This window comes from Cibotium barometz, chromosome 5 (genome assembly GCF_041138505.1).
Source record: "Cibotium barometz isolate CiBa-2024 chromosome 5, ASM4113850v1, whole genome shotgun sequence".
NCBI classification, from domain to species: domain Eukaryota; kingdom Viridiplantae; phylum Streptophyta; class Polypodiopsida; order Cyatheales; family Cibotiaceae; genus Cibotium; species Cibotium barometz.
The window spans coordinates 41,228,032-41,255,794 of NC_141050.1; the positions used below are offsets into that span (position 1 = coordinate 41,228,032).

At 47.8% G+C, this 27,763-nt stretch overlaps 1 protein-coding gene across 1 annotated transcript in view; it reads left to right on the top strand.

Annotated features, from left to right (window-relative positions):
* Positions 1 to 393: 393 nt before the first annotated feature.
* LOC147638496 (uncharacterized) overlaps positions 394 to 27,763 on the top strand; it is a 29,854-nt gene continuing 2,484 nt past the window's right edge. Inside the window, exon 1 of the mRNA XM_086798408.1 lies at positions 394 to 2,197. Within this exon, the coding sequence (XP_086654534.1) occupies positions 596 to 2,197 (1,602 nt within the window). The 5' untranslated portion in view covers positions 394 to 595. The remainder of the gene's footprint in view (positions 2,198 to 27,763) is intronic.

Consider the following 27,763-nt stretch of genomic DNA (forward strand, 5'->3'; position numbering starts at 1 on the left):
ATTGGTTAAGAGTAATTTAAAAAAATGAAAAAAACTAGAACTTTCATGAGGTTATGCTTGTGAGAGAGAGAGAGAGAGAGAGAGAGAGAGAGAGAGAGATAGAGAGCACGTACACACGTGACACACACACACACACACACTCTCTCTCTCTCTCACACACACACACACACACACTAATAAGTTTTTATGCTCATGTACAGACACACCCTTGTGTTGCACATTCACGTGTATAAGTTTTAGTGTGCGCGCACACACACACTTGCATATGAGTCTTTGTGTGTGTGCAAGCACACACACAAACTTACACATGTGCGTCATAGACAGACTCCATTTTTCCAAACAAAATAAACTCACATACAAACACACATGTGCGTCAAATAAACACGAATACTACACGACACTCCTAGGACATGCCATACATGAAAAATTTCCACGGATAAGAGGCTTAATTCACACCAGTAGAAGGATCTATTCCCATGAATGATATGATTTCCAGGAGCTCAAGCAAGCAGGTTTTTCGTTGCATGTTAGTTCGATCTCTGCAAATAGCTAAAGATCTCCTCTGTAAACAAATCCGTGACAACAGGAAAGGGCGATGATCAATGAAACACTTTCTGGATGCCATGTGAATATGGAAGATGATGGGGAAGTCAGTGGCTTTTGCAGCGATGCAGAAGGTTCTGTTGATGATGGGAATCCTATCCTCAATCCGTGTAGTGCTAATGGGACTGAATTGCAGGGGAAAGCTCATAATGACTTAGACCCATTTGTTAAGAAGAGCATCATGCACAATGGATTGGAAAATCATAGGGTTTTGCATGATGCTGGAGAGTACCATGAAGCTGATCCACACACAGAAGAAGAGGAGCCTTGTTGTTGCAGCACACCAAGATTTTCGCCAGAAACTGTAGCAACATCATCTCCATCTCTTTGTTTTCTGCGTACAATATCTGAAAAACAGGAAAGAACAGAAGGGCCATCACAAGGGCCTGCTTGCTTGTTTTCGTCTGAAACTTCTTGCCCTGATTCTGAACTGAAGAACCAAATGGTGCACCAAGGGACTCCTTTGGTTCACAGGAAGGCAAAGAAGCTTAGGAGAAAGCATCACCTTAAAACACATGACAAACCAGTTACGAGGGGAGTTCCAGCCATTGAGCAATCCAGGGAGTCACCAGTGTGTTTGCTTTACCCTGGTTTCTTAAGTCTGTCTGAAGAGATGGCCTCTGTTGAGGTAAAGTTTTCTGTTGAAAGCAAGGATTGGCTGTTCCACAATAAAAAGATGACCCCACAGAGCTCCACATTCATGAAGTGCAAGTCTACGCAACTCATCAAAGAGGACACTAGCCAATCAGATGTTTTAGGAGGGCGAAAGGCATGTATTGACATGGATATTGATACAAGCAGATCAGAGGATATGCACAAAGATGACATTCTTGCAGGCAATGTGAGTAAAGAAGATGGAGTACTGGATGATCGTCATGTTGAGAAGCAAGAACTTGATGTGTATAGCATGTCGGATGCAAGCAAGAGAGGAGTTGGCATGGATCCAAAGAATCCTTTCAGTAATAACATCAAAGCTGAGGAAATAGAAATAAAAGAAGCTAACACATATGAACATCCGACCCATTGCTTGGTTTGGTTTTCTACTTTCATCGTCCATGCCCTAGGGTTTCAACTGAAATTCATGTTTCGGTTGCCTGTCAGCTTGACACTAGTATGCTACCACTCCTGCCTTTATGCTTTGAATGCTTTCAATTACATTCTGAAAGACAAAGTGAAGGCTACTGAAACACAGACAAAGGTGTACAATGACACGGCAAACTCAGGTGTTGGAATAAAGGAGAAAGTTTCCACCATGCAACCAACAATTGCCAAAGGAGCTAAGAAGCTGGCATGTGGCTGTTTAACAGCCACTTATGCAGTTATCATTCTGAGCTTCCTTTTCATAACTGCATTCATGCTTAGTTTCTGTGTTGTGAAGGGCTTTGTTTATGAGCCAGTACAGATGAACAGAGATTTGTATTTCGACTACAGAAAATCACTTCCTGTAGCATCAATCAATTTCTCGTCATCCAAGATGTACCCAGACGCAAATAGCATGCTCGAAAGAATGTCATTGCCTGCCAGAAAGTTTCGTGCCACAGTTCTTCTCATATTACCGGAATCAGACTTCAACAAGCAACTTGGCATTTTTCAGGTCCGTTACTATGTTGGCTGTAGAAAAGCATAGAGAGTGAATTCCAGTTATGGGAATTCTTCTTGAACTCTCATTTTGATTGTCTGGTTTTGTTTATGAGATGAGCTTATGTCGATCCTGGATGCTTGCTACTTCCCGAGAGAGAGAGAGAGAGAGAGAGAGAGAGAGAGAGAGAGAGAGAGAGATTATATCAAACATCTATGAAAGACCCGAAGGGTCTATGAGACAAAGAATGAGTACATACGATCCATGAGTAATTGGATGTTAGAAACATCCAAAAAGAAACATTTACCAAATAAAAATGGCCCACATACTATGTGGAGCCATGTGCACTATGGAGAGAGTCAATGTAATGGGCGGGTGTGTGTTTTGGAATTAGATCAACCGTAAACAAGATTTTAAGCACTTTAACATGACACAACACAACCGCAAGTTAAATATGCACAGGACACCACTGTAACGGGGAGGCATGTACCATGGAATCGATTAATAGTAAACAAGTTTCATCACTAATCACTCCACAACCACAATCAACTGAAAGTAAATTGTGCATCACCCTAGGGGCGGGATTGATGGGCCTTCCTGTTAGCATATATCATCTCCTGTTGGTGGCTTTTCTCGTGTCTACGGGAGCCATTTCTATGCTCTAGCATTCCCCATGTTTTCCAGCATTTTCCCCATATTTTCCCCCTATTTTATGGGCCTTTGATATGGGTTGTTTGTTAGACATCATCATCCCCTTGCTGTTGGCTCCTCTTTGGTGTCAGCACATGATGAACCTATTCCCAAAAGCTGTCATCAAGTATAGTCTGAGAGCAATTGTACCTACACTAGAGTAGGACTGTGGCCAATGCACCCACTCATCACTCACCACAAGCTGCCTCAATGCATTCTTGCACTCATCCAGCTGCTCCAACATCAAAAGTTATAGGCAAAGCATGTGTCGGAGTACTTCAATAGATCCTTGGAGCCACTCTTGCGATAGACTGCAAAAATATTATGATGGCGTGTGATGAAGGTCGCCACCTCTCTCCCCATCTCAATGACAGGCAAGTAGTAAGGCAATTTCCCAATTTCCTTCAAGAGATTGTTAAGACAATGTGCAATGATATAAACTGCAAGACATTTGAGGCCCCAACATACTCAATGGCCTCACTCCAAATATTAGCAAGTCTCTCTGCGGTCTTCCCTCCCTCAGAGTTGTCAATGGAACTCACAAAGTATGACTTATCCCGTGAGTATGCAATGATGCCTTGAATGGAGCAAGACCTTGTGTCGCTCCAACCATCTCCAATGAGAGTGACCCCATGCTTCTGCCACCCCTCTCGAATAGTCTCCAATGCTAGCTCAATGGATGCCTTCCCATCTTGCAAAAGCTTGGTCCTCAAAGCCTCAAAGCTTGGTGGCTTGTAAGTGGGACCAAACCGTGCAATCTCCTGAACCATGTCCTTGTAATAAGGAGATCTTGTAGCATTGAAAGATATGCCACAATTGTAAAAGAAACGAGCAACAACTGCATCTACTTGTGCCTTCCTGCCTGGATGCCATGTAGCTTCAAGGCTCGCTTGCCCGCCTGATGAAATGGGAACACAAGAAGGAACCATAGAGGGCCCTACATGAGAAGCCCTTGAAGGAGTGGAAGAGGGGGGTCCACCTCCTCCTGAGCCCGGTGAAGAAGAAACACCTCTAGCCATAGGTGCTAGCGGCCTCGCTGGTTTGGGTGCAGCCAATGAAGTTGCGAATACGGTAAGAACAACTTTAACTATTTGGTCCTCCATACTCTTTTCACATGATAGAACTCATGCCCAGACACATGGACAGGATGATGGACACATGGAAACAAGGTTCCTAAAGTTGGAATTGGAAAAAGCACTCATCTAGGTCAAAAAGCAGAAAAGCAAAAGTCAAACTTTTTTGACCAAAAAGCTAAGGGCACCGTTGGAAAGAGCTCGTCGAATTGAGTGAAAAAGCTGTAAACCGCTTTTTCAAAAAACAGCTACAGGGCCAAAAAGCAAGGCCCTGAAGTTAAAACCAAGAACTTTGACTATTATTAAAACAAAAGCAAAAGCAAGTGAATAAAACAAAAGCCAAGTGGTAAAAACAAAAGCAAAGCATGGTAAAAGCAGGCCTCCCCTCAAGTATTTAAAGATCCAAACACCCTCTTGGTGGATCATAGAAGATTGGAAGTAAAACTTTGGAGAAAGAAGTTGTGAAACCCATCATCTTCATCATCATCCCCTTCAACCTCCATCACACCGGCGGCTACCATCCCTTAAACCTCAGCGTTCTGCCACCCTACAACCCTTTCTGGAGAACTCAGTCGATTGTCGCCACCTTCACTTGCTGTTGTGCGCTGCCTGTACCTGCAGAGCCATCGTTCTCCACCTTGCTCAGTTCTTTGCGCTGCCCTGAACAGAGCAGATCGGGCGTCTGTGCCAGTCGACACCCTGAAGACCAGCTGCCGTCTCTGCCTGCTGTGCAGCACCTGTTGCCTCTACTTGTTGCTGCCCCCACCTGTGCCGCCTCTGTTGCAGCTATCTCTGGATTGTTCTTGAAATAAATTCCTGAAGATGGGGTGGGGCTTGTTCCTCCCTCAGTGTGGTGTACCGTGTGAATCCCCTATTCCCATCTTTCTCTCCCCTTCTCTCTCTCTATCTTCATCTCTCGTACACGTGGTTGCATCTATCACTATGTTACGACCTTTTGTTTTTCCCTCTGGACAACAAGCAGGTGGGCATGGGCACGGGATGGACAATGTGAACGGGCATCAGTTTGGATATGAAAAGGAAACTCATGTGTGTGGCCAGCCCAAGTGTGAAAGGGATTTTAAAGTTTATAAGGTTTCATAACCTTTGAAGGCTTTAAAAAATAATATATATTTTTATACAAGCATGCGTTTTGCTTTTGGCGCTTTTGAGAAAGCAGAATCGCATCTTTAAAAAGGGGCGAAGGATGGCGGAGTCGTCGTGCAGGTCGCTATGTGGAGTTGGCGCTGCTGTGCGTATGTGTGGTACAGGCGGGCGCTGCTGCGCACATAGGCTACAGGCAGGCACTGCTGCGCGCATGGGCTACAGCCAGCAAAGGGGTACCAGGCGGCTGGGCTACAGCCAGCAACCGGCGACCAGGCGGGCAGCCAACGGGCAGCCAGAAGGAGGCGCCAGGTGGGAGGCTCTTTGCGGCGTAGAGTAGTGCCATGTGCGGGTGCTGGCAGCTGTATGTGTGGAAGCAGCCAGCGCAGACATGTCAAGGTAAGTGTTGGGCTGGACAGAAGTGCACAGCTGAACAGTGGACTCTCTCTCTCGCTTGGAAGGAGGCGAGCTGAAGGAGGCGCCGAGGGGCTAACAGCCAAGGGGTTTCTCTCTCTCTCTCTTCGCGAGCAGGTGGGGTTGCAGGAAATACACAGCCGAGAGACCTTTCTCTCTCTCTCTCTCTCTCTCTCTCTCTCTCTCCCTCTCTCATCGTGGATTGCAGGCCTTGTTTACGAGATTGGGATAGAGAGGATCAAGCTAAGATGCACAGGATGATGTTCTTGGAAGAGATATATGTTGTTGCTCTTCGTCTTGGACTTATGTGTATTCAGGGATTGCTTGACACGTCCTCTATCTTTCTCTCTCTAGGTTTTGGCAACCGTGCTTTGATGGTTTATCTGTCATGGAAACAAGACATTGGTTTTCGAGAGGAAACAGGACTTTGGTATCGAGGAAACAGGCCTATGGTTATGGGATACAAGTCTTTGGTTTATCGGATACAGGTCTTTGGTTTCATGTGGAAAGCATGTCTCTGGATTCATGTGAACAGGTTATAGTTTTCTCGAGGTTACATGCAAGTTGTGACTATAGGGAAGGACATATGGTTTGGTTCAGCCCTACTGCTGCTGTCTTGGAAAGGGTTTGTGGGATCCATGGTAGAGATGGAGAAGACCTTTTCAAGCAGGGAGGTGTTGTACAGGTGTGCCTTCTCTATGGAATGCTGTGCTGTAATAGCGAGAGTTCTTATTTGGAAGTCCTGGGTGAAAGCTTCGAGGGATCCTATTGATAGAGGATTCTACAAGTTGTACTTTGTACTCAATTTTTGATCAAGTAAAGAAATACCGCAAGGAGTGCCACTGCATTTTGGGGCCAATTGGTGTCCTTGTACTATTTGTAGGAGCGCTCTAGCTCCCCTTGTTTGTTTCTTTTTCCAGGTCCCCATGGGTGATGAAGTGTTTTGTGTGCGAGTGTTTGTTTCACCGCTTGTCAGATTTCTGAAGGCCGGCTTCACACTACACACTCCGTTGGGCTCACAGTGGTATCAGAGCAGGATTTCTCTTGAAGAAATATTTTCTGGAGTGATAGAGCCATGTTGAGAATTGAGGGAGACCAAGGGCCTCAAGAAGGGAACAACTTTGAAGACAACCTAGGACATCCAGAAGAGATTCAAGGCCGCTAGTCTGTCTCTCATGAGACCGCAGTCATGACATTAGCCGAATATCGAGAATTTCAAAAGTTCAAAAGCTATATTCAAGATGAAGAATTCCTAGCTTGGAGAGCCAAGAAGGAACAAGACTACAGAAGAGCCCAGATGTTCACAAGAGGTGGAGGACACCAATAAGCCTACCTACGAGGTAAAGGGGTTTCCTTTAGAGAAGAACCGAGAGTCACCCGATCCATCACTTATGGAGGACAGAGAGAAGCTTCCCCTAGACCTGCTTTATCAGATATAACTTCTTTCGACCAAGCAAAAGAGAAGAAGGCAAAGGAGCCTTCAACCGACAAAGCAGACTTCAAGCTAGGAGAGAAAAGCGTAAAGTTTGATACCTTCTATGGAAAGAGGGACACTCAGAAAGCTCTATCCTTCATCAAACAGTTTGACGCCGCCTTTGGAGGAGAGGACTTCTCCGAAAAGTCCAAACTCCGCACGGTTCGTATGCACTTGAAAGATGCCGCCTTGAATTGGTGGTTAAAGGTGGTCCACGAAGGGATTGAGCCTACCTCGCGGGTTGATTTCAAAACCATGTTCAACAAGAAGTTTCTTCCCGCTACCTTTGAGGCAGATGTACGGAAGGAATGAGATGAGGTAAAGCAAAAAGCGGGAGAAAGTGTGGCAACATATCTTAATAAATTTTCAGCCGTCTCATTGAAGTTTACCTCATATACTCCTATTCCACCATTGATGGAAATGTGAAAGCTTGTAAATGGATTGCAACCAAAGCTTTATCAAGCAGTCTATATGATGGGACCCAAAACCTTGGAAGAAGCCCAAGACAAAGCCTTGCAAGCCAAAGCTCTATATATGCCTTGGATGGTGGGCAAATCAAAGAGTGAGACTCGAGACTCGTTCCAAAAGAAGAAATTCAAAGGGGGATCTCAAGCAAGAAATGAGCCACAAGAAAAGAAGAATAATAATGAGGATAAACTCCCATTGTACCAAAAGAAGCTATCGCGCAAGCAACTTGAGGATTATGTCAAAGAAGGTAAATGTTTCCAATGTGGAAAGAAAAGACATATGGCTGCAAAATGTCCTGATAAACCAAGCCACCCCAAAGTAATGCTTTACCTAAAGAACTTCAACATCAAGATGATACTCCACCAAAGAAGAGGCAACTCTTCAAAGCTTGGGGCAAAGTGGCGAACCAACCCGTACTTATCCACTTCGATAGCGGTGCTACCCACCACTACATCCATCCACGAGTGGTTGAAGCCATGAACCTCTCTCCGGATAGGTTCGGAACTCTATTACTGCAGGTGCCGCTTTTGAAGGACTGTCAGCCGAAGTAACTCCTAGTTTGGGAAAGCTCCGCTTACAGATTGGGGATTATGTGGATCATGAGAACTTTGTAGTTGGTAAAATTGGACATTGTGATGTAATTTTGGGTATGCCTTGGCATAAGAAGATACATCCGGCCATTGATTGGGTTGGAAATAAGATTAGGTTTCCTTTTAAAGGCAAGAATGTAACTTTTAATGTAGGAGTTGAGGGGAACTCCATTCCACTCATTAGACATGTACAAGTTCCTAAAGCAATAAAGCAATCTATTTCCTCGTACTTGATATTTGTAAGAGATCCAAAGGAATCTGAGGGTGATGAATCACTTTCAACTCTTGATCATGAAAGGAAAGACTTCTTAAGGAAGTACGAGGATCGTTTTGGAGATACTCTTCCAGGAGAGCTACCTCCAGAGAGACCGGAAGATCATAACATTGACATCATGTCCGGAAGTTCACCTCCTAATAGACCTCCTTATCGAGTAAGTCAGGCTCAACAAGAAGAGATTATGAAGCAAGTGACAGAGCTTTTGGAAAAGGGTTAGATTTGACCTAGCTTATCACCTTTTTGCTCCCCAGTTTTATTGGTTAAGAAAAAGGATGTTTCTTGGTGTATGTGCATTGATTAACGGGCTCTTAATAAGATCACGGTAAAGAATAGGTTTCCTATTCCTAGGATTGATGATATTCTGGATAGATTGGATGGAGCCACTATTTTCAGTAGGATTGTCTTGAAGAGTGGATATCACCAAGTCAGGATTGTTCCAGAGGACATTCACAAGACCGCATTCAGGACTACCTTTGGACTCTATGAGTATTTGGTGATGCTTTTGGTCTTACCAATGCCCCGGCTACCTTCAACCGAATGATGGAAAGAATATTTCGAGCACATAGAAAGTTTGCAGCCATTTCTTTGATGACATTATTGTACATTCAAAGAATGAAGAAGAGCATTGAAAGCACTTGGATATGGTATTCCAGGAATTGTGGAAGAACAAGTTGTATGTGAATGGCAAGAAGAGTGAGTTCTTTTTGTCAGAGATTCACTACTTGGGCCATATAGTATCCAAGGAAGGGGTCAGAATGGATCCAGAAAAGGTCAAGGCTATTGTGGAATGGCTAGAGTTGACTAGTGTGCATGCAGTTCAAAGTTTCCTTGGCTTATGCTCTTACTACAGGAAATTTGTCAAGTGGTTTGCTGTGGTAGCAAGTCCACTTCATGATTTGACACAGAAAGGTGGACCAAAGCTGAAAAAGAATCCTTTGAAGCACTAAAATTCTATGCTAGCAAAGGACCAATTATTCCAGATTTATCGAAGCCATTCGTGTTAGAATGTGATGCTTCAGGAGATTGCATTGGAGCAGTCTTGAACCAAGAAGGCCATGCTGTGGCCTATGAGAGACTTTAAGGAGCCGAGAAGATTGCACCCACTTACGAGAAAGAATTAATGGCTATCATATATGCTTTGAAGATTTGGAAGCATTATCTTATGGGTGTTGAGTTTGTTATCAAAACAGATCATCAAAGTCTTAGGTATTTTATGTCTCAACCTAAGATTTCAGAAAAGCATATAAGATGGGCTAGCCAATTTCACTTTCAGATTATGCATACTCATGGGAAAGACAACAAAGTAGCATATGCTCTATCCCCAAGACCCATGACCCATGCAGTTTCCATGGGATATCATTTGGACTTCACTATGATGAAAGATCTTTATGCTACAGATGAAGATTTCAAAGACATTTGGGACAGGTTGCAGAATGGCGATTTGGTGACTTCTTATGTCATCAAGGAAGGGTTTCTTATGATGCAAACCCGCTTATGTGTAACCAAGGATTTGAGACCCAAAGTAATGGAAGAATGCCATGTCCCACCTTATATGGGACATAGAGGTATCATGACAACAACTCTGGTTTTGGAAAGTTTTTTCTTTTGGCCTAGTATGAGAAGGGATATTGAGCAATATGTTAGAGAATGTTTGGTTTGTCAAAAGGTCACGTTTGACTGACAAAAATCCGCAGGATTATTACAACCTTTGCCAATTCCCAACATTCCATGGGAAAGTATTGCCATGGACTTCATCTTTGGATTACCAAAGTCAGGATTTGGGAATGATTGAATATGGACTATTATGGACAGGTTCAGTAAGCAAGCTCACTTCATTCCAGTGAAGAAGACCATCCGTGTAGATCATATGGCAAGATTGTTTATTCAGTAGATCTTCAAGCATCATGGATTACCCAAACCCATTGTAGGGGATAGAGATCCTCGGACTGCCAATTTCTTTTGGAGAGCACTTTTTGACAACATGGGACAAAACTGAATTTTTCTTCGGCTTATCATCCTCAAACAGATGGGCAAAGTGAGATTGCTAACCTCACTATATTGGATATGCTAAAGTGTTATGCTCTCGAAGCGAAGGATCAATGGGAGAAGTACTTGCCATTAGTTGAGTTTGCCTATAACAACACTGTTCACTCTTCGACAAGCAAAGCTCCTTTTGAGATTATCTATGGCAAACCATTATTGTTGCCTATTTTGAAGACCAAAGAAGAGATTTTCCATTAGGACGAGTTTGTTCGAGATTTGGATACGGCCTTTGCACAGGTTCGGAAGGCTATTGAGACATCTCAAGCCAAGCAAAAGAAAGCTAGAGACAAGCATAGAAGGAAGGTCACTTTTAAAGAAGGGGATTGGGTGTTATTGCGATTTGAAAAAGAAAGACTTAGAAAGTCAAAAGCTAAGGAGCTCAAGGAACCCAAGCTTGCCCCCAGGTATTATGGACCTTTTCAGGTTACCAAGAAGATAAACGATGTATGTTATCGTTTGGACCTTCCAGATCATTGGAGGATACATAATGCCTTCCATGTTAGTTTATTGAAGCCACATACAGGGATACCCCAAAGGAGCTTGTATTGGAGGATCCACCAGAAGTGGAAGAACAAGAAGAAATCTTACAGCCGGAACAGATTGTATTCCATTCCGTGAGAAAAAGAGGAAGGACAGTGGTCAGGAAATTCCTCTTGAAGTTTAGAAACTATTCACCTATGGATGCAAAATGGATGCCAGAAGAGTACTTCAAGGACTATCCAAATATTCTTCGAGTATATGAGAAAGCAGTTGGTCTAGATGTATTTGAAGTACATGTTTGATGCGTCTTGAGATCAAGACATATTTAAGAGGGAGGGATTGTAGCCCTAGCCCTCTTCATCGTATATATGTTTATACTGAAATGGAATTGACCATTATCTTGCTTATGTAATGATTTTGATTGGACATGCTCTAGTTTGGGTGGCAACGATGCCAAAAGACCCATTGGACGGCAACGATGCCATATATATTGGACTTCGCAGTCGAGCGGTCATCGACCAGATGGCCCATATGATTGTATTGGATTTCGCAGTTGGGTGGTCATTGCGATCAGATGGCCCAGATGACTGTATTGGATATCATAGTCGGGCGGTCAATGCGACCAGATGGCCTAGATGACTATTTATGACTCTCGGGCGGTCCTAGAGACCAGATGGCCTTGAGGGGAAGTCTGAGCGGTCCTAGTGACCAGATGGCTCAGCACGGTTTCGATGAAACCAGACAGGACAATCCATGAACAGGAGGATCATTATTTGTGCATTGCATACTAATGTATATCCGAATTTCTTTGACTTTGTGTGTTGTTTTTGATGCGTGGACAATGCTTGGATTTATGGCATGTGATAGTTCATTGGGCTCCAGACAACCTCGCCAGTACCTGGAATACCCAGTAGATGCGAATGATGCATAATTGTTTGTTGACTAGCTTGTGTTAAGTTTTTGCAGAAGGTGAGTATGCATTTATTATCCAACCCCTGCTACAGGCTATGAAGAACATGTAACATCAAGAACAAGGACATCGGTCAAAGAAAGGCATAAAGATGTCGCCAGAGGAGCAGAAGGCACCACATATATGAGGAAAGACCAGATGCACAAGAGCACCAGATGGGGCTAGTACCATATCTATGCCATAGTTGAGGACAACTGTGATATAAGAGGGAGGGAATGTAACTATTTGGTCCTCCATACTCTTTTCACATCATAGAACTCATGCCCGGACACATGGACACATGGACACGATGATGGACACATGGAAATAGGGTTCCTAAAGTTGGAATTGGAAAAAGCACTCGTCTGGGTCAAAAAGCAAAAGTCAAACTTTGTTGACCAAAAAGCTAAGGGCACCGTTCGAAAGAGCTCGTCGAACTAAGTCAAAAAGCTGTAAGCCGCTTTTTCAAAAAGCAGCTCCAAGGCCAAAAAGCAAGGCCTTGAAGTTAAAATCAAGAACTTTGACTATTATTAAAACAAAAGCAAAAGCAAGTGAATAAAACAAAAGCCAAGTGGTAAAAACAAAAGCAAAGCTTGGTAAAAGTACGCCTCCCCTCAAGTATTTAAAGATCCAAACACCCTCTTGGTGGATCATAGAAGATTGGAAGTAAAACTTTGGAGAAAGAAGTTGTGAAACCCATCATCTTCATCATCATCCCCTTCAACCTCCATCACAACCGGCGGCTACCATCCCTTACACCTCAGCGTTTTGCTACCCTACGACCCTTTCTGGAGAACTCAGTCGACCTTCACTTGCTGTTGTGTGCTGCCTGTACCTGCAGAGCCATCGTTGTCCGCCTTACTCAGTTCTTTGCGCCGCCTTGAACAGAGCAAATCAGCCGTCTGTGCGAGTCGACACCCTGAAGACCAGCTGCCGCCTCTGCCTGCTGTGCAGCACCTGTGTCGCCTCTACTTGCTGCCCCCACCTGTGCCGCCTCTGTTGCAGCTATCTCTGAAACGCTGCCTGCACAGTATAGAAAAGCCCGTCAGCAACACCTCCGTCTACTGCCCGGTGAATATTGCCCTCTTTACTGGCTGCACTACCAGCACCTGTACCAGACCTGTACCTACAGCACCTGTGCGCTGCTCTTACCTGTGTACTACTGCCGCCTAAATATTGATTATGACCTCTGCCCAGAAAAGAGGTGTTTGCACCATCTCTATCTACAGCATCTACATCGACTTGAAGTCTTCTACATTCAGAAAATTCTACCACTATTGAGAACTAAAAGTTATTTGGATTCATTGGATTTCGGTATTAGCCCGGTGTAAGACTCTTGTGGGTCATCCTCGTGGTGAGCGCGGCATCAGCCATCTTGTGCCTCGACATCGACCTTGGCCCGATCTCGTCATCGACACCTTTGTTTGATATTGTGTTCATTTGTTGTAGGTCATTTCATTTCAGGAATTTATTTCATTTCCTGAAATAAATTCCTGAAGAGGTGGCGGGGCCTGTTCCCTGCTCAGCGTGGTGTACCGTGTGAATCCCCTATTCCCATCTTTCTCTCCCCTTCTCTCTCTCCATCTTCCTCTCTCATACACGTGGTTGCATCTGTCACTACACCATAGTTGCCAGGCGTTTCAGAAACGGCAGGTATGAAACGGGTTTCATACGTTTTGAAACGTTTCATAAAAGGTAAGAAACGGGTAAAAAAACGTTTCATACAAAACAGAAAAAACATGTATATTTTTTACTTGAAATATACAAAAGAAAAAAATATTGACAGAACTTTTAAGAGACCACATTGAATTCATTTCAATAAAAACAGAATACATGTAAGATATGATGATATCACAAATCACGTGGGTGATCACTGATGACTAAACAAAAATCAAAAAGCATCACCACGTGGGTGATGATTCATGACTCTAAATCCAAGATCAAAATAAATAACATGTCCAAAGTTCAAACTAAATAACATGTCCAAATAAAATGATACTGGCAGCTACTAGCTACTATCTGCATCCTCATCTGCATCCTCATGCTCATCCTCATCTGCATCTTCTGCCTCTGCAGCCTCACTCTCAAGGTCACTGCCGGTAGCCGAGTCCTCAAAGGCCTCATCCTCTAGAGGTGCAGGTGCACCACTAGTACTAGCCTCTCGAGAAGATCGTGTAGTGCGAGCCGGAGCCATGATCTCCTCATAGAGCATAGAATAGATGTCTCTCTCCTCCTGAGGAATGTCGGGAATCTCCTTGCACTTCATGATATCAATCTTGTCTGGATTCACTTGGCGAGGCTCAATGGGATGACCCTTTTGTTCTACCAATCGGAGATTGCAATGACAAAAGAGAAGCCTCTCCAATTGTGCTGAGGACAGTCTATTTCTCTTTTTCGTGTGAAAAAGAGCCCATGTACTCCAGTTTCTCTCACAAGGCCCTGAACTGCAATCCTGGGAGAGAACTCTCAGTGCAATCCGTCTCTACATTGCACAAAAAAGAATGTTAAGTTAGAGTCAAAAAGACAGTAGCATTTGAATGTGGATTTTGAAAGAATAGGACTCACGAGACAAAGATACAAGATTCAAGAATCAAGAAACCTTACCAAGTTGGGTGTCCCAATACCGTATTTCTCCCACCAAGACACTGGCTCCAACTGTGTCTCCCTGAGCAATGCAGTAGCTCGCCCAAACATATGGCTACCGTTGCGGTAAATGAGAAGCTCATCCTCGAGCTTTCTCATCAGCTGTATATCACCTCCCACTCCCACCAACTTGGTAATGTACTCGATCCATCCTGACTCTAGCTCCTCATTGAGGTATTGCTCCTCATTCCTCCAAAGGGGATGCAAAATGTGAGCAACAGCATGGATTGGCCTATGAAACCAATCCCAACGCCGATTCCAGATCTCCTTAATATCTTGGACTCTGCATGTAACATGTGACACACATAAGAGATCAAGATTTATAAAATAACTCAAAGACTAAAGTTAAAGCCCAAGGGTGAGCACCTGTCACGCGACAAGGTAGTGAAATCATTGAGAGCTTCACCAATTCTGTCCATGAACTCATAAAGCAACCCAATGGTACTTCCCTCCATGTCTGTGAGCCGAAGGACACTATACATGGGCTGAAGTGCCTTCACAAGTCCCTCTGCATCCTGCCACCAAGTATCTCTCATGACCATACGAGAGAATGCTATAGACTTGGGCTCATCCTTGTCCTCCCATGCTGTCCATTCACGACACACAACTGTGCGTAATAAGCCATGTCGCACTCTCACTAGTCTCTCCACCACAATAAACATATATGCAAACCGAGTTTTGGAGGGCTTTAGAAGCTCAAGATCACTATTGGCCCTGTACATGCTCAAAACCTTTGGCCTCTTTGTGACAAAGTTCACCATGGTAGATGCAGCTGAAAATACATGGCTCACCCAATCAAGCTTTCCCACATCCTCAATCATCAAGTGAAGGCTGTGTGCTGCACAAGGTGTCCACACAATCTTGGGGAACTCCTCCTCTAACATCCTGCCCATGGATACACAATTGGACCCATTGTCCGTGATCACCTGCACAATGTTATCAGGCCCAATTTCATTGATTGCCTGGCGCATGTGGGACATAATGAACTCCCCTGTAACCACTATCCCTGGCACCGATGCATCTATGGCATGAATGAACATTGTGCCTTTGCAGGAGGACACAAGAATGTTGTACACATTTCTCTTCCGCGCATCTGTCCATCCATCACAAAGCAAAGTACAACCATACTTTGCCCAAGTGGCCTTGAGGGGCTCCATCTCCATCTCCACAGCCAGTTGCTCCTTGCGAAGCTCAGTAGTGCGCAATGTCTCATAGGAGGGGCCATCCCACTCACACCCAATGCGGGAGATAGCTCTCATTGCCTTCTTCCATCGAGGAGTCCTGACAATGTGGAAGGATAATCCACATTGAATAAACAACTTCATCAACTCCCTCGTTGCCTCTTTCATGGCAGCCTTTTGCATCCCTGCCTGTACATGTCCTTTCTTGAACACTGGAAGACTGGTTCTTTTGGCTCGAGGTGCCGAGCTAGAACCACCTGCAACACCACCTGCAACATCACCACTGGTATCTTCCTCTCTGATACTGCGAGTCCTCTTGGAGACACTTTGACGTGCTTCAGGCTCTCCCAGATTGGGGATATCCTCAAGGGGGATACCTAGCTGCATGGCCTTCCAAGCCTTGAGGCTATCATAGATTTCTTGTGGCACATGCTTACATGGCCCAATGCCGAAACCCTTTGTTTGTGAGAAATGTGCCTTCAACCTGGTGAGACTGCCATGGTGCTTATCAGCACAAAAGTTGCATTTCCACTTTCCGGAGCCTGAGCCACCATATCTAGACTCGAAGGTGACATTGTTCCAAAGAGAATCACCTGTTCGAGGCATCCTACAAGATGAGGATAAATGCAGATTGTTGGCCCTGCAAGTGCGACACCGTCGAAGATATTCGAAGATATGCCATAAATATTGATGGAAGAGAAAAAAGTGTGCTGTTTTGTGAGTTGTGCAGAGAAAACCAACTTAGAGCAAAACAGGACTTTACCCCTTTGGAAGACCTCCACAAGGCCCAAGGACACCAAGGAGCTGGGGGTCGATAGATGCGATGGAAGGACAAGATGGATGCACGCAAATCGGCGAACTCGCATGCGGCGGCCACTGGGAAGCGTGATAATATGCGCCGTACGAATCCAGGAAAGAAACGTTTTTTGAGGTTTTTAAAAACTGCATGTTTTAAGAAACGCGTTTCATACTGTACGAAACGTTTAGAAACGTTTCGTACGTTTCATAAGTGTATGAAACGCGTTTCTATGCAACACTGCACTACACGCTCCGTTGGGCTTACAACAACCTTCTTTGCATTTGGAATGAGAGGGCAAGGGTTGATGTTGTGGCCTTTCCCTCCAATGAGATGGGCACGAACTCTTTCCGTTGCTCCATTCTTCTCCCTGCCACAATAGCGGCACTTCCACTTCCTTGCTCCTCGCTTATTGGAATATTTGCTGGTGCTATCAACCTCATCCCACCACTTTCAAGCCATTGCTTGGAGACGGATAGTGACCATTGACAAGTGCTACTTGAGCCTTGGACTCTGGAGACGAAGACTCTCAGCACTTAGCAAGCAATCAACAACAAGCAGCCGGTAAATAGTCTCAGTCGGCAGGCTGCACTGCGCAGGTTCCACGTGGCAGGTACCAAAAAACAGTCACAATCATAGAAGGCTAGCAGGCTCACAAGGTACGTCAGTTGGTACAGCAGGCCCAGGCTGGCAGGTATGTTTGGCTGGCAGGCTCCAGCAAGTGATGAGACGCGGGTCACGGGCCCATGGCAGCGCCCAGGCTACCGCAGCCTGTAGGTGCTATAGCCTATTAGCCAAGAGCCTATGTAGTATGGCGAAGAGCTATGGCTGGCTGCGCAAGACCACACGGTGCAGGTACTTGGAGGCTGTTATACGGACGAGTCGCTACAACTGCAGATGACGGGCGGACGGATGACACAGTGAAAGTAGGTGGTCCGGTGTGTTTCATGAATTTCGGTTGCGCTTGTTTCGTGACTTTCCAACCACTCCTCCGAAATGGCTTGTAAGTGGGTAATAGAACGTTCCACGTGGCTGTTCCACCGGACGGAACATTCCGAGCCGTTCCGTGGCGTTCCCTGAATTTCACATGTACGGAACACCGTTCCCACGTTCCAGGTGGGCGGAATGGCATTCCGTGGTAACTATGCTCTGTGATCATTTGGGATTCTCTCATTGACATGATTCTTTGGCAAGGCATTGAGGACCATGGCTTCTACAGACTCATGGCTCTTTATTCTCACACAAGTATCCGCACAGGTGATCTTTGGCATGCTAGATTTGGACATCTTCATTTGGAGGCCTTGCAGAAGGCTTTTCAGGAGCAGGGCTCGACTTCTGAGGGGGGATCTCGTATTCCCAATTGGTTGTACCAGACATTGCAGGACTTAGGGATAACACGGTTGCCTCCACCTCTAGCAAGGGGGTCCCATTGATCGGAGCAGTTGCGTAAGACAACAGCATCTCAGGAGAACCTATGCGTCAATTATGCATTGATGTCATACATCCAGGACTCGGAATGTACTCATATTGGGGAGGCGCTTTCGAAACCGACTTGGAAGCAGGACATGGAAGCGGAGCTTGACTCTATTGAGTGGAATCAGACTTGGGAGCTGGTTCCTAGACCGGTAGAGTGGAAGGTGATTGGTGTCAAATGGGTCTATAAGACCAAGTATAAATCTGATGGGACTCTAGATAAGCACAAGGCGAGGCTTGTGGCCAAAGGCTATTCTTAGAAAACTAGCATGGATTTTGATGATACCTTTGCACCGACTGCTCGGATGGCAACCATGCGGATAGTTCTTGCTCTTGCTGCATACTCTCATTGGCCCATCTTATGTCAAGTCAGCATTTCTCAACGGGGAGATAAAGGAGGAAGTTCATGTGGAACAACTCCCGGGATTTCCCCTTTGATGTAGGTTGTGTTGCAAAACTATTTTCCCTATTTTATGGGCCTTTGATGTAGGTTGTGTTGCAAAACTATGGTGGATCAAAAGCTAAATATTTCATGGTGATAATGTAAGCATGATTAGGGATACGAGATCAACAAATTAAACAATGAGACAAAATGATAGTAAACAAAATACGATGTGTTCAGCTTTGTATTAGATGCGTCATTATATAGGCAAGAGGTTCAAAGTGTTTACATTATCGATTAGATCTGTAGGTTTCATATTCTCCTCCATAATAGGTTCCATATTCTCCTCCATAATCTTCTCCATGAATTTAGCTCCTTGAATCTCTCAATCAAACTAGATGCTCATGAGTTTCCCCTTTTATACTTGGTAAAAGCGTTTCACTAAATGACTCCTATAGTTGGGATAATTGCTAAAAGCAACCTTAGGCACTGATGACGTTAGTGGGGATGTCGTAGTATCTAGTCCATACTATGCATAATGACTCCTATAGTTGGGATAATTGCTAAAAGCAACCTTAGGCACTGATGACGTTAGTGGGGATGTCGTAGTATCTAGTCCATACTATGCATAATGGAGATAGTCTTGTGGGTTGACTACCATGAGAATATAACATCCATGTTCCTAAAAGGTGAATTTGGGCATGTTCTTGGATTCATCTAGGTATATAATTCAGCTGTATTAGTGGACATGCAGATTTCACATTGTGAATTTTTCGTCGGAGTTATGGCCAGTTGATATTGTGCTTATTCTTTCTATCATTGGTGGTGCATTTGCCCTATCAACTACTAATTCTTTCTATTTGCTACTTCCCTTAGTGCTAGGCTTCATTATGGCCGAGTCTGTCCTGCATCTCCGGAGGTTTGATAGAAACTCAGTACGAAGGCCTTTGTGTGAATATATGCTCTTATATGTGTGTGTGTGTGTGCCTGTGGAGTGCGTGTGTGAGCATATCTTGATACAGAGTTCTGCACCCACTATAGGGCACCGATGACGTTAGTGGGGATGTGGTAGTATCTAGTCCATACTATGCATAATGGAGTTGATAGTTATATAGTCTTGTGGGTTGACTACCATGAGTATATAACATGCACGTTCCTAAAAGGTGAATTTGGGCATGTTCCTGGATTCATCTGGGTATATATATAAGATGACCTAAACTTGAATGTCCTCCTACAATCAAAGGTAGGTACAAAGCGGCTAGTTGATGTTGTGCTAATTCTTTCTATCTTTAGCGGTGCATTTGCCCTATCAACTACTTATTTGTTGTACTAATTCTTTCTATTTGCTACTTCCCGTAGTGCTAGGCTTCATTATGGTTGAGTCTGCCCTGCATCTCTGGAGGTTTGATAGAAACTCATTACGAAGGGCTTTGTGTGACTATATGCTCTTATGTGTGTGTGTGTGTGAGAGAGAGAGAGCATATCTTGATACAAAGTTCTACACCCACTATTGGGCACTGATGATGTTAGTGGGGATGTCATAGTATCTAGTCCATACAATGCATAATGGAGTTGATAGTTATATAGACTTGTGGGTTGACTACCATGAGTATATAACATGCACGTTCCTAAAAGGTGAATTTGGGTATGTTCTTGGATTCATCTAGGCATATATATCTATACAAGATTAACCACAACCCCACCTGAGATCCTCGCTCGGCTCGCTGAAGCTCCCGCCTCCCCTCTCCCTGCTCGCGGTTCTGCATAGCGCCTGTCGCCCCCCCCCCCCCCCCCTGCCTGCTCGCCCCCCCGCCTTCCCATCGCTCCTTCCCCCCTCCGCCTTCCCTGCATTGCTCGCCGCCGGTTTTTTTTAGCCCCCCCCCCCCCCCCCCCCCCCCCCCCCCCCCTTGCTTCCGCTGCTACGCCCCCCCCCCCTTTTTTTCTGTTCCGCCTCGCTTCCTCTCCTTGCGCCCCCCCCTTGTCTTCGCGCCCCCTCCCCTCTGCTACGCCTCATCCCCCCCCTTCCGCCTGCTCGCTTCCTCCCTTCCCTCTTGCGCGTAGCCCCCGCCTTCCCCCTTTTTAGGGTTTTTTTTTTCTTTTCTCTCCTTCGCCTTCTCCCACCCCCCCCTCCTCCTTGCTTCCGCCCCCCCTTGGGTTTTTGTTTTTTCTTCTTCGCTCCGTATCCCGCCTCTCTGTGTGCAGTTCGGTTCCAGCAGGTTCCCGCCTTCGCCTCGCCTTCGCCGCAGCTTCAGACTCTGATGGAGGCTCCTCCCGCCCCGCCTCAGAGGGACTCATCCGTAGCCCCCTCGCCCGCCCCTGAGGTCACCCCCATCAGGCTTTCTCTTTCGCCGGAAGAGGAAGCGAGCCTCACCGCCACAGAGGTGGAACGCCTCCAGGCTCATTCCACCATCTGCCGTATAGTCGGCACTCGCCCCAGCAGAGGGGCTATCAGGGATCTTCTTCAGGCCCGCCTTCTTGCAGATGTGGGCAAGATCCTGGATGTACAGCTTCTGGGCCGGGGACATTATCAGATCGAGTTCGAGGCCGCCCAGAGCGTTGCCAAGGTCCTTGCCATGAGTCCCCTTGACATCAGGGGTGCTCGGGCTTTCTTCAGACCTTGGTAGCATGGATTTGACCCAGCAGCGGCGGCGGAGCAGGGAGAGCGCCTCTTCCCCGGCGGAGAGCAGGGAAACAAACTGTAACATGAGTATCTTCTGCTCCTCTCCAGGCTCGGAGCATTGGTGGGCTCGGTACTAGAGACGGGCCCCTCAGCAGCTTGAGTGGTGGCCAGAGCAGTTGGGCTACCTTCGGTCAGAGTGTTGGTGTCTGACATCTCCTCCCTTCCTAAGGTCATTCAGCTACCTAGGATAGGGGGGGGGTGGATAGATCAGAGAGTGGAGTTTTCGGGGCTCCCGAACCAGTGCTTCATTTGCAGGCAGGTCGGTCATCTGGCCAAGGCCTGCCCTCGCAGGAGACCTCGACCCTCACCACAGCAGCAGGCTACTGATGGCCCGCCCACAGATTCGGCTCGGCAGGCTGCCTCCGGGACACCTGCTCAGGCCACAGAGACCTCGGAGTGGCAGCCTGGACAGGGGCGCCGCCGAGGGAGACAGCCACAGCAGCACGCCCAGAGACCGCTGCAGCAGCAGCCACAGTCTCAACCTCACTGGGTTCCGGTGAGGAACAGCTTTGTTCCCCTTCAGGAGGAGACCCCTGCAGCGACTGAGGACCAGGAGATGCTAGCTCCCCCTCCTTCACCCCCCCCACCCCCATCCCCTCCCACCGCCTCGCTTCCACCATCGCCTCCTCCCGTTCCCGCTCCGGTTTCGGCAGCGGCTCCCTCACCACCTCCCTCGCCTCCCCCTCCTCCCCCTCCGCCCGCCTCACCGTCCCGGGAGGCCCTGGCAGTTCCCTGGCGCTCACCTGCAGTCCGGAGAGCGCTGAGCACTGACCTCGCTCGAGCATCACAGAGGAGACCTATGCCGATTAGGGCCTCACGGATTTCATCTATCCGCAGTCGGCTGAGTCGCCTTGGCATTAGACAGCGCTCGGAGGCTTTTGATTATACCTTTACATGGCTTTTTGGAGCAGAGGGCCCCCATGAGCCAGCACCCATTCGAGTTCATGTAGTGATACCTCCGGCCCGCGGGGAGGAGGCACTAGACTCAGCGGTGGCCTTCTCGTTGCCTCTATGTGGACCTTGTGACCGGGAGTGGACTCTAGAGCTCGCTCTCAGCACTTTGAAGACTCAGGCAGTTGAGTTTTCTCATCACATGAGCGATCTAGAGGTAACAGATGTGATAGGCCGACTTTGGGAGTTGGCTCATTTTTTCTTGGATCCCGGGAGTGTGGATACCTCAGGGATTCGGCATTTGGTCGTGCGCATAGTGGCAGACTTGGCACGCGACCCTGGATATGTGAGTATACACGAGGTTGTTCTGTCAGAGCAGGAGGCAGTCGCCATGGGCCACAGCCACTGGCGCCTGATCCGGGATTCTTGCAGTACACCGGGTGGGCAGATTTGCAGCCGTTCGGATGGGGACTACTCTCCATCCAAGCCGCTTGCGAAGGCCCGCCGTACGGCTGAGACAGCATCCACCTCAGCAGGGCATCCATGAGGATCATCTCATGGAATGTACAGGGCCTTGGCGGAGCACACTTTATACGCTATCGAGGCTGCTTGAGGCAGGAGCTTCAGAGATGCCTGGTTGGTGGCAGCATTGACATTTTGATGATGCAGGAGCACCACTTGGGTGAGAGCAGGATCCGGAGATATGGTTCGGTGATGCCTGGTAGATGGGACACTTTTTGGTCTGCAGGGTTTGGTCCTTTGGGTGGACAGGGAGGAGTATGCATGGTTATTGCAGATGTATGGCGGCAGGCCATTGTGGATCGAGGGATCATTGTGCCTGGTAGAGCACAGTATGTCATTCTGAGGATGCATGATGAGCTATTGGGTGTGCTCAACATCTATGCGCCCAATCATGCTAGTGCCAGAGCAGAGTTCTGGACTCAGGTTACAGATGCATTGCCAGAGGCCGCGCATTGGTGTGTTGGGGGAGACTTCAACATGCTTGAGGACCCGGCAGATAGGGTGGGAGGCAGTCATGTTACAGTTCACGGCACGGAGCTTGCAGCTTGGGACCGGTTTGATCGCTTTTATGTGGGCGACTGGTTAGGGGAGCGAGGGAGCTTCGTCGGCATTCTCGTTGGCACCTCATTTTCAGATCATGCGCCAGTTATATTGACATTGGAGGAGGGGACACGGGAGCCCAGCTTGCAGTTGAGGATCCCAGAGAGGGTACTTACAGATCCCAGTCTCGCTGAGGACATTGAGAGGATCTGGCATGATAGTCAGTGCTCTGACCAGGATGCAGCGGGCCAGTGTGCCCAGGGACTTATTGATCTTAGCTCTTTTCTACACGCTGCAGCTTTGACACGACTGGGAGAGATTCGCGAGCGGGAGCAACGGCTGAGGCGCAGCCTTGCTTCGCTACAGCGCCTTCAGGAGCAGCAGCCTGCATGTGAGTGGGTGGCGTCCCAGCTGAGCCAGGCACGCCAGGAGGTTAGAGAGGTAGAGGAGCAGAGACATGAGTTTTACTATCGTTGTCATAGTGACCTGCTTTCAGCGGAGCCAGCCTCTGAGGATCGAGATGTTTGCAGACAGACTGTGTGGGCCCATGTGCAGAGGAGGGTCACAGACCATATGCGTACAGTTCTAGGTGCGCCTCTGTCAGAGATTGAGCTTGCCGAGGCCTTGAGGGTCCTGCCGCGACATAGTTGCCCAGGGGAGGACGGACTGACGCCGGCCTTTTTTATGCGCTATTGGGACCTTTTGGGGCCAGGCCTCCGCAGGGGCTTTCAGCATGTTTTGGACACTGGGGTGATGCCGCAGAGCTTTTCAGAGGGCTTGATCTATCTTATCCCCAAGGGGGAGGGAGTATCAGATGACATTCGGCATTGGAGGCCTATTACGATCCTCAATACTGTCTACAAGGTCTTGGCAAAGGCCTTGAGTTTGAGGATCCAGCCCTTCCTGGGGGAGTTGATTCATGCTACTCAGACAGGATTTGTCAAGGAGCGCAGTATCCTTGACAACATCTTTACTTTCTGGGAGGCGACGGCCCGAGCTAGATTTCTTGGCGAGGACTTGGTCGTGATGCTTCTCGATTTTGAGAAGGCATACGATAGAGTTGATTGGGGTTTCTTAGAGGGCACTATGCTTCGCCTGGGCTTTGAGCCAGGATGGATCAGGGGGGTGGCAGCTCTGTATTCCACAGCTCGCAGCCAGGTGCTGATTGCAGGACGACGGGGGCCGAGTTTTGAGCTGACCAGATCAGTCCGTCATCAGGGGTGTCCTCTCGCCCCTTTCCTTTTTCTCTTCTTTGCGGAGGCTATGAGTATGTATTTGATGGCAGAAGAGGTTGGTTTGAGAGGACTTCAGCTCCCAGTCCGGGGGGAGGACCTGCTTGATGCTGAGTTTGCAGACGACACGGGCTTATTTTTGCATGGCCATGAGGCCAATCTTATTCGGGCTGAGCAATCGCTCCAGGTTTTTAGTGCAGCTTCGGGAGCATTGATCAATTGGCGCAAGACAGTGGCCTTTTGGATCAGTAGTGCTCCCACTCCGGCATGGAGCCCGGACCCCGGTTTTAGATGGATTCCTCCAGGCACAGCAGTGCGATATTTGGGATGCCAGATTGGCCTAGATTTGTCACCTGAGCAGCAGATTGCCCCGCTTCTTCTGAGCATTCGGAAGAAGCTATTGTATTGGAGTACAACTCGACTATCCTTGGCTGGGAGGGTGGTGGTGGCAAATCAGGTGCTATTAGCGATCATGTGGTACATTACGTCTTGCTGGATTTTCTCGAGCTCTTGCATCAGCCAGGTACAGAGGCTGATCAGGAACTTTCTGTGGTCTGGGAGGGACGGTCAGCCAGCTCGGGCAAAGGTTGCATGGGCAGTTATTACACTTCCGCTGGCTCAGGGCGGTTTGGGCATTGTAGATCCAGTCGATCAGAGTAGAGCCTTATTGGGGAAGCTTATTGTTCGGGGGTTGCTTCCAGGCGCTGAGCCTTGGAAAGAGCTCCTCTTGCAGCGACTGCAGGCTCGGGCGCCCCCAGCAGGGGGTACTTGGGCACCAGAGAGTCGCTGGATCTTCATAGAGATGAGGAGGACAAGCCTCAGTAGAGGATGGGAGGACAGATTTGCTTTGAGTATCCTGAGAGCTTGGGAGCTGCTGAGACCGGGGCTCTCTCAGCGGCCTTCTTCTTGTGTTGAGGAGCGGGCCAGGCAGCCGCTCATCTGGAGCCCAGCGGTTCGCACGGAGCAGGGTCATATGCTGGGTTCTCGGCCTCGTCTAGCCTGGGGACCTTTAGCGGCAGGCCCAGCTCATAGTTTTGGAGACTGGCAGGCTTTCTGCAGTCTACCAGAGGAGATCCAGGTGGAGAGGCTGAGTCACTTCAGAGGGGGGTTGATTATGAGGGATGATATACAGGAGGCACTCACAGAGGAGTGGTTCACGCCTCTAGAGCCAGTGGCCCCACGGTGGATGGGAGCCTTTACGCAGTTGGAGATCCTGATTGCTGTCAAAGCTAGCACTGAGGATGGCAGATGCCTCTACTATGAGATTCAGGATGAGGGCAGACTCCAGAGAGTGGAGGTGGAGTCGCCTTTGGTTGCAGAGTGCACCTTTCAGAGGATTCGGGTAGTGGCCGCCGCTTCTCGGAAGTGGCATATTGACCCCGACCCTGCTGATGTGCTCCCGGATTGGCGCATATGGGCATATGCAGCGCGCCCCTTGGCCCGGCTACAGTGGGACCCCGGGGAGTACGAGTGGCATGATCCTTATGCATCCCTTGAGGCCACAGAGATCACCTTTTTCCAGTATACTGTTCGGCTGGGATGGCATATTTTGACGGCGAGGAGGACGGTTTCTCCAGCGGCAGCGGGGCATTGGCGACTACAGGGACTCTCATAGGAGTTCTTGGAGGATTTCTGGGCTCGGCTCTGGGCTAGTCGGCAGGCCCGCAGGATCTCGGCTTTTCAGTGGGTGGTCGCCCACAGGGGCTCAGCAGTTGGCACTTGGCTTGTTTACAGCGGTCTTCCGGCGGCCTGCGTCCGATGCGGCCACCCTATGGAGACACAGAGACATTGCCTTTGGGACTGCCCTCAGGCACAGCAGATTTGGCTGCGGATGCTGCGTATTCTGGCCCCCCTCTCTCCAGAGGGTATGTTTACGTGGGGTGCCGCTGCTTGGTCGACTTCGTCAGGGCCTGCTATGGGCTATGAGATGGAGCAGGGCAGTCAGGCCATCAGATTTATTAGGGGCCAGCCTCGCCTGGTTCCGGCACCGGATTTCTCGTCCGCCAGCTGGACACAGGAGAGGGATTTACGATGGGAGCTCCTCAGCAGCCTCACCATCTGGTTCACCTGGAGGGCCCGGTGCTTTACGGCCTTTGAGGGGAGATTGGAGGCACCAGCAGAGACTGTACGGGGGATTTGGCAGGAGTTGATCCACACCCTGCGAGGACAGTACGACCGCATCCGGGGAGACTCGCGGATGAGGCGATCTTACGGCACCAGGCCTTTCACACCACTTGGTGCTGTGGCCCTTTCTACACCTTACACACGGGATCCCCCCGTTGGCACTACAGGCCACCTGTTTGGCTCTTCCCCCCCCTATTGTATGATTTAGCCGCTCAGTTCTTTGTACTGATGCTTGTATTTTGCAGCACCTAGGGAGAGTCTCCCGGGCTGCCATGATGTATTCGCTGCTCTTTCTTAGGAGCAGGAGCGATCTTTTGTAGCCCTCCGGGCGTTTTTATATAACTAATGAAAGGATCTTTTCTCGGGAAAAAAAAAAAACCACAACCCCACCTCCCTCCACGTGGGCAAAGGAGGTGGGGCTAATTCAAAATAATTAGTGTTTCTAGCATAGGCGGCAGGGATGACCAAGCCAAGTGAAAGAGCTGGCGTCCACTCAATGTGTGCTTAGACTAGTCTCCTAGACAAGGTTAGACAATAAGTGGGTGCCTCTGATAAGTTATTGGGTTTAGACACCCAAACTTATAACTCTCTTGTATATAACTGAATTTCTCTAATGAGAAAGGGACATTCCCTTGAGTATTGATTGAGAGTGTGCTCTTGCTCTCCATCCTATCCTCTTATTCTTTTGGTAGTGCTTATGTGAGAGTGAGTGTGTGTAAGAGTTCTGCCCTCTTGGTCCTGCCATGTCTTGCTAGTGAGAGAGGGAGAGTGAGCTATTATCTTTGTGCAGTGGAGCATGGTCTTACAACAATAGTGAGTGGGAGGCAGATCTTCTCAAGTGCTAGGTTGCATTCATGCGGTTGCCTCTGGTACATGACTCGTGCTTCATTATAGGAATGGAACATGGTCTCGAGGACCACCCAGGCAGCCCTTGTAGAGCTGCAGGATCGGATGTGAGGTACAATCGAGCCCTTAACTAAAAGAGCAATCATGGCCATTGCTTGAGTATCACGGGCATCCCATCGTCTTTGGTCCTTAGTGGGTTCAGGAGGGGGTGCTATAATGCCTGACACAACTTGTGCCAGAGTTTGAGTCGCCCTTGATGTCGAGGCGACGGGAGTTGGTGCAATAGGACAAGGCTCTTGCCCCGTGACACTCTCCCATAGCTCCTTGGCAATTAAGAGATTATTTAGCAAGATGGAACACCAGATGGGGCTAGTACCATGATTATATGCATCCCACAGATGAGGACAACTGTGATATTAGAGGGAGGGAATGTAACTCTTTGGTCCTCCAAGCTCTTTTCACATGATAGAACTCATGCCCAGATACATGGACAAGATAATGGACACATGGGAACAGGGTTCCTAAAGCTGGAATTGGAAAAAGCATCAGTCTTGGTCAGAAAGCAGGAAAAAGCAAAAGTCAAACTTTGTTGACCAAAAAGCTGAAGGCACCGTTGGAAAGAGGACATCGAAATGGATCAAAAAGCTAAAAGCCGCTTTTTCAAAAAGCTGCTCCAGGGCCAAAAAGCAAGGCCCTGAAGATTGTAAAAGCA